This window comes from Brachyhypopomus gauderio, unplaced genomic scaffold (assembly GCF_052324685.1).
Source record: "Brachyhypopomus gauderio isolate BG-103 unplaced genomic scaffold, BGAUD_0.2 sc43, whole genome shotgun sequence".
Taxonomy (NCBI): Eukaryota; Metazoa; Chordata; class Actinopteri; order Gymnotiformes; family Hypopomidae; genus Brachyhypopomus; species Brachyhypopomus gauderio.
This window is the reverse complement of record NW_027506869.1, coordinates 1,305,233-1,312,188: the sequence shown is the minus strand read 5'-3', so window position 1 is coordinate 1,312,188 and position 6,956 is coordinate 1,305,233. Positions and strand designations below refer to the sequence as shown.

Sequence of the window (6,956 nt, the reverse complement as noted above, 5' to 3'; positions counted from 1 at the left end):
TGGAGTGCGACTAAACCTTTCTTTGGAGTTCTAACCGGACTCACAACAGCGATTTGAACCTCCCAACTAGCACATCACGAATTATAATATTTTTTACTTTTCTTTTCTTTCACTGCTCTATTCTGTCCCTAAACTGAGGTCTCCTGGCTAGTCTAAAACTAGACTACATTGCGCATTCTCTTCGCAATGTTACACTAATCCGGCAGGTGGCGACAGAGCGAAACGTAGCGGACCATTTACCCGTAAACAAATAGAAGAAGAGTCGCTATCGATCTACACGTGTGTTTCAAAATGGGGAAAAGAAGACAGAAACATCAAGATCTGAGGGCTTTAACGAAAAAGCAAAAGAAACACCTGAAAGAGTTTGGAGAGCAACATCCCTTTCATGATAAGTAAGCACTGCGATACAACTCAGAAGAATACAAGTCGCTAATACGAGCGAGCTTATCGCCTGGCTCAAAGAGGCTTCGCACCCAACGTTAGATCACTGCACGTAATAACTGTTTCTCCTTCTTATTTTAGTGTTACTGAGAGGCACGAGAAAACACACATTATGCGATTGGTAAGTACCGAATTCTCCTAATATTTCTACATTAACGTGCTGGTTAGGTTAGCTAATCTAGGTACTGCGGTGAATGTGGTTTCACGTCATTTCTGGCAACCAAGACAAACACCTACAAAATTGTTTATGTCAGGAATAGATGTATTTTAAATCGTAAACATGTTATTTTAAATGTACGACTGCCATCGCTGCGACGTCTAAGGCACCGTCTACAAATTACCTTACCACGTACGCAAGTGTGGCGCTCGTTAAGGCCCCAGAGCACTGCGCACTATGATTTTTGCAATTATTTCAAAAGGCTTTTACAGTTCATCATAAGACCACCAAAAACAACCTAGAACCCTTGAATTGGTTGGAAACAGTCCATAGGTTCATAAAACAAGGTTTATTACACAGAGTGCATCCTACACATCTTATATATTTGTAGTGGTCAGTTTTTGTCTAAAAATGTCAATACCTTTTAAACAGTCCATCATATGACTACAAAACCAGTTGTGTTCCACAAAGTGACTGGTGTTCAGGGTGTAAATACAAACTAAGAGATGTAGGCTGTTGTGCATCATGCACTTTATGTAATGCAACTTGTTTTGTGGTATTAAGACCATTTAAAAGCATTTTAAACATTTGTATACAAAAACTGACCAGCAAGCAATTTAAAGCAATTTAATTGATTGCAAAAAAAAAAAAAAAAAAAGATATGCGAATGTAAAACCAACTTTACCGCAGTTAACTAGGTTAGGTAATAAGTTAATTTACTGGTAACTAACTTTTGCGCCTTAATTTAAATACGTTGAATGTCAGGGGTTGTATGACATGTTTTTCAGTTGACTGACAGTAAATTATTGGCGTAACATACAATGGTCCCATTCACAGCCCAACAGTCCGGAGCACTCCGGGCCCGACAGCGATGAAGACGACGGGGAAGGAAAACCGTCTGCGTATGAACAGCTGCTGTCAACAATGAACCATGTGGCTGGGCAAGACAGCGAGGATGAGGAGAGTGAGGATGATGATGAGGAAGAGGAACTGGTCAACTCGAACGAAGGTTGGCTCCCTGAATTTCGACCTTAACCACGTTATTATTTAGTTATTGAAGTTATTGATTGCTAAAGTGTGGCCTTGTCTTTTCTGTGTCTCCCGTTTCGTAAGTAGGCGATGTAGATCAAAGCAGAGATGATGATGATGAGGACGGTGACAAAGATGATGATGAAGACGAGGAAGATGACGGCGAGGGCGATGCAGCACCAGCGAAGTCCACAGACGAAGAACCTGAGGAAGGAGGGATGAAGAGAGTGGAGGAGAAGAATGACGATGAGGAGGAACCACAGGAGGAGTTCACAGACCAGGTGCAGGAGGCCGAGTTCTGCCTGGAGACGAACCTCCCTGTGGACGAGGGACAGGAGGAGCCACAGCAGGAGGAGCCACAGCGGGAGGAACAGCACCTCACGGAAGGTACTAGAACCGGCAGCTACCGCTTTCACACCAGGGCCTATCGTAAAACTGAACCAGCTGGTGATTGGGGAGGGGCTACAAGAATTCACATGACCACAAGAGGGTAAATATAGGGTAGCAGAAGTGCCCTGTGTTCTCTTTCTAGCGTACGATAGTTATTACATATGTAACACCTTGATGACTGAGTCTGTGTGATGTAGTTTATTGCATCCTCTTTGAGGAGGAGATTTGTGTGTGTTGCTGGTGGTGGATGTGTGTCACGACCTTGTCTCGCACGTGCACAGACACGTTTGTGAAGCACGTGGAGACGGAGCTGAGTGATGCAGAGGTCAAGATGATCTCAGAGGGCTCTAAAACGAAGACTCAGGTGAAGGTATGACCCGCTGTACTACGCACATTTGGGCTGGAGTTTTGCACCACTCTGCCAAGCCAGGAATTGCTAATTGAGTTGAATTCTGTGTTGTGCAAGTGTCTGACCCTGGCGTTGCGCCCCCTAGTGGCCCAGGCTGGGCACGCTGCAGTGCGTGAACACTCTGGAGCGGTTTCCCTCGGTGGGCGTGGCTCCCTCTCTGCCCTTGCCTTCCTTCCACAAGGTGCTGGAGCCAAACTGGCGGTCCCTGAACCGGTCCTCCCATCCTGAAGGGGGAGACGTGCCGGAACTCACAGACCTGCAGAAGGAGCTGCTGAGACTTATGGGTATGTGTTAAACACCTTCAGTGGTGTTTGAGTGTGTTAGAAGCTTTCAGTGGTGTTTGAATGCAACAACACAACTCTCGTTTGTAGGGTCCTACAGGGATGTGTATTACCCAGAATGCTCTCCGCTGAAGGAGGGGCCAGAGGTTCGTCGGGCGTACTGCCTCCATGCCCTCAATCATGTGCTGAAGGCCAACTCCAGGGTCCTTGCCCACAATGCCCAGCTGAAGGTCAAAGGTGCGGATGAGGAGGAGGAGTTCAGGGACCAGGGCCTCACTCGGCCCAAGGTGAAATACACTTTTACCACGCTCCCTTACGTCTTAGCCCCTCCCCTTGCCTCCCCTAGTCTCTCCCCCCTCGGGTTTTGTCTGTTGTGTTTCTGATGGCATGCGCACCCACCTCTGGTACTACCCCAAACAAAGACTGAACAAATCCAGAGGTTTTTCATGTTCCAACCTTTTGTTTTGTTTGTTCTGATTGACATCAGGTAAATGAAGGTGCTGGCAGCAACAAGGTCATGGGTTCTGTTCCCAGGGAGCACGCACGCTGTAATATTGATAAACGTGACAAACACTAATAAAGTAAACGAACACGTTGAATACTAAAGAACTGGCTGGTTGTTTGTGCTTCCTGCCATAGGTCCTGATCCTGGTGCCGTTCCGGGATGGTGCTCTGCGGGTCGTGCAGACGTTCATCGCCCTGTTGGAGACTGAGGGGAAGAAAATGGACGTGAGCCACAAGAAGAGGTTTCGGGACGAGTACGGCGAGGAACCGACCGACAGGCCGTCCAACCTGCACCGGCCGGACGACTACCTCGCCGTGTTCTCGGGCAACGTGGACGACCACTTCAGGATAGGTGAGCGGCGGTCCGCACCCGCACCCCCGTCTGATTTAGACGGGTGGATCTCCACCCGGTCCAGCAGCACCAGCCAGCCCAAATATTCACTTGTATGCATCCTTGATTTGATCTTTGATCTGGTTCTGAACAGCTCTAAACACCCGGCCTCGAGTCCTTAAAGGACCGGACTGAAAACCGATGATTTAAACCAGAGACGGGGCTGTCTAAAGCACTCCATAATGATTACGGCTGCTCAATATATCATTTGTAGATTATCGTGATATTGGTCTTTGCGATACAGATGCCTCAAAAACCACCGGTTGCCAGTCAGCCCCGTCTAATAAATACCATTTTGATCTCCAAGCCTCCTGACCAATCGGATATTCCAGATGAGCAGAGGGGTGTTTCCGTTCTCCTCGACCAACCAGTTGTTGTGCTTCTACAGGCGTGTCCATCCTGAAGCGCAGCATGCGTCTCTACTCTCCTTTCTACTCGTCCGACGTCATCATCGCGTCTCCGTTGGGCTTGCGCACCCTGCTGGGCGCGGAGGGGGAGGCCCAGCGCGACTTCGACTTCCTGTCCTCCGTCGAGCTGCTCGTCGTCGACCAGGCCGACGTGATACTCATGCAGAACTGGGAGCACATGCTGGTGAGCGGCGGGGGTTGTCGTGGAAGCCGTCGCCGTGGCTTTGGGGGCAAGCAGAGGTTTATGGGTGGGCGTTTGGTGGTATATGCTTTAAAACCCATTTAACGCCATTTTAAAGCATTTACCACCATGCTAAATTGCTCGAGAGTATAAATGCACTGGAAACTAGCCAGGTGTGGGTTTCCCAAAACGTTTGTAGCGCTAAGTACTTCGTAACCTCGTATGAAACGTACGAGGTTAAGAAGTACTTAGCGCTACGAACGTTTCGGGAAACCCACCCCAAATTGTTCTGGTGGGAGTTTAATATCTGATTAGCTTTTGATGTCAACATTGCTGCCAGTGCCTTACAGTTTGTAGAACCCAAATCGAAAGTGTGGAGTCCAAATCTTTTTAGGGAACTCCATTACCCATGAGCCTTTGCTGAATTTGTTCACGCACCTCGCAGCACGTGCTGAAACACATGAACCTGCAGCCGCTGGACTCGCACGGCGTGGACTTCTCGCGCGTGCGCTTGTGGAACTTGAACAACTGGGCGTCCTACTACAGACAGACGCTGGTGTTCAGTGCCACCCAGGAGCCCCAGATCAACAACATCCTCTCCAAACACTGCCACAACTACCGGGGGCAGGTGGGATTTGTAGTTTAATGGGTGCAGATATCAATCGTATTTAAAAAAGGAGTTTTGCAGTGAACACGGACGCTTTGTTCTTCTGCCCCTCCATCAGGTTGCTACTAAGAACCTGCCCAAAACGGGCTCCATCTGCCAGGTGATGGTGCAACTGCCACACGTCTTTCACGCGTTCCAAGCCGACAGTTTCATGGACCAGGATGCCAGGTGCGAGTCTTGCAGCACACACTAGGGGGAGCTCTTTACCACAGCCCTTCCTTCACTTGTTTTATTTATTTATCTCACTTCTGGCAGTAGATTACAAGTTGCTCTGTCCTTTTGATTTAAGGCATCCTTGTCTCCTTTAGTAATTTCAGCAATCATCCTGTTTCAGGAGTCCCCCAGTACTCGAATCTGTGTACAGTTGATTTAGACACACACAAACATTGGGACACATCTGCCTTTCTATGCGTGACGTCGTTTCTGCTGGTCCGTCAGGTTCCAGTTCTTTGTGGACAAGGTGCTTCCCCAGTTCAGGGATTCGGTCATGTCCCACACGCTGGTCTACGTGCCGTCGTACTTCGACTTCGTACGCTTGCGGAGCTACCTGCGAAAGGAGGACGTGAGTTTCGCGAGCGTCAGCGAGTACTCGCAGCGAGCGGAGGTGTCACAAGCTCGCCATTACTTCCAGAGAGGAGAAAAACAGCTCATGCTATTTTCCGAGAGGTTCCACTTTTACAAGAGGTGCGTTTTGTGTGTGTGTGTGTGTGTGTGTGTGTGTGTGTGTGTGTGTGTGTGTGTGTGTGTGGATCTCATCTACATTTCCATCTTCTCATGTCCACCCCAGGTACACCATTAAAGGGATCCAGAACCTCATCTTCTATGCCCTGCCCACCTACGCCCACTTCTACAGCGAGGTGTGCAACATGCTGCAGGTGGGCTCCCTAGAGGGCGTGGCCTCCCTCACCTGCACGGTGCTGTACTCCCGCTACGACGCTCACAGGCTGGCGGGCGTGGTCGGCGGAGAACGCGCTGCCCACATGCTCCGCTCCAAGAAGTCTGTTCACCTGTTTGTCACCGGAGAGGAGAACAATGGTTAATGGGCGGGGCTGGAGTGAGAGGGGGCGGGGCTGGAGTGAGAGAGGGCGAGCTTCAGTGGGCGGGGCCGGGATGTGGACGTAACGCGCATCTCGGCATCTCCTCACTTCTGGACAGGTTCATTCAGACCATTAGAACTTGGTGGAAGATGGTGACCAAACACAACCAACGGTCCTTCGTTGCTGTCTTCCTTATAAAAGGGCAGCGTTCGTTATGGACTGGAATAGCACCTCAGCTTCTCCAGAAAGACGGTGAGAAGTCTGGGACTGGGACTCAAACAGATGTCCACGTCATGGAGACAAACCCAGAAAGAAAACGGGTGTATCGTGCGCAGTCGAAGGAAGGTCCACCGATGTTTATAGTAGTAGAGCTTTTAATTAAATAAATGCAAGTGCTATTTTTTGTTTTTTATCTTGTTTTCAAATGAAAGGTCTCTGGAACGGAACTGCTCGAGTGTGTTTTCTTTCGTGTCTCAGAGCTTAATGTTCTTGTGTTTGCTTCTTTCGAGCTGGTCGGGCACTAACTGCAAAACGGTGACAGTTGCATCGTTGTAGAGATTGCAGGTAATGTCCTGTAGCAACGTGGCCGGACCGCACCAATTATCTGCGGAGGCAGGAGAGTTTGAGCACTTAACCTTCATGATTTGAAAAACGGTGTGATAAACAGCCCATAATGAAGACAATCGCTTGTGGTCCACGGTTGTCTCCTCTAATTCAGAGCACAGACCGCATTAATAATGTGATGGTGGGATCTGCTCTGTGTTCTCAGGTAGCAGAATTTGACTCATTCTTTCACTTTAAACCGGCCGGCCAAAGGTGTTAATCCTCTGCGCCCGCCAGCGGGTGCGTCAGCTTAAACTGGGTTTTAAAAATAACTGGCTTTTATTCTAATGTCTATACACAAGCTTGACTTTGTGATCAAGACAAACAAAATCCAGGCCCATGCCATATCTGTGAGGATTAGAAGTGTCTATAATCCTAACATACCAGGCATTTAATCCATCAGGTGAAAAGTGTGTCCATTCTTCTCTAGACCAAAGAATTGATTGAGTGCTGTGTTTT

General features: G+C 48.6%; 1 protein-coding gene across 2 annotated transcripts; it reads left to right on the top strand.

Annotated features, from left to right (window-relative positions):
• The first annotated feature begins 258 nt into the window (after nt 1–258).
• Nucleotides 259–6,334, top strand: utp25 (UTP25 small subunit processor component). Of its 2 annotated transcripts, none has more exons than XM_076985734.1 (13): nt 259–392; nt 523–562; nt 1,436–1,607; nt 1,715–2,014; nt 2,299–2,387; nt 2,512–2,710; nt 2,798–2,994; nt 3,347–3,563; nt 3,991–4,193; nt 4,636–4,818; nt 4,916–5,025; nt 5,296–5,541; nt 5,645–6,334. In XM_076985734.1, the coding sequence occupies exons 1-13, from the start codon at nt 292–294 to the stop codon at nt 5,895–5,897; spliced, it is 2,310 nt and encodes a 769-aa protein (XP_076841849.1). In that variant the 5' UTR covers nt 259–291; the 3' UTR covers nt 5,898–6,334. The 2 variants fall into 2 exon arrangements, with proteins under 2 accessions (XP_076841849.1, XP_076841848.1); XM_076985733.1 differs by having other exon boundaries at nt 1,712–2,014.
• The last annotated feature ends 622 nt before the right edge of the window (nt 6,335–6,956 follow it).

What these genes read in the sequence shown, in the direction of transcription:
- utp25 (XM_076985733.1), top strand. Translation starts at nt 292, where the DNA reads ATGGGGAAAAGAAGACAGAAACATCAAGATCTGAGGGCTTTAACGAAA. An exon ending in ACTGGTCAACTCGAACGAAG is followed by an intron (nt 1,608 to 1,711) that starts GTTGGCTCCCTG and finishes CCGTTTCGTAAG; the next exon opens with TAGGCGATGTAGATCAAAGC. An exon ending in TTCATGGACCAGGATGCCAG is followed by an intron (nt 5,026 to 5,295) that starts GTGCGAGTCTTG and finishes CTGGTCCGTCAG; the next exon opens with GTTCCAGTTCTTTGTGGACA.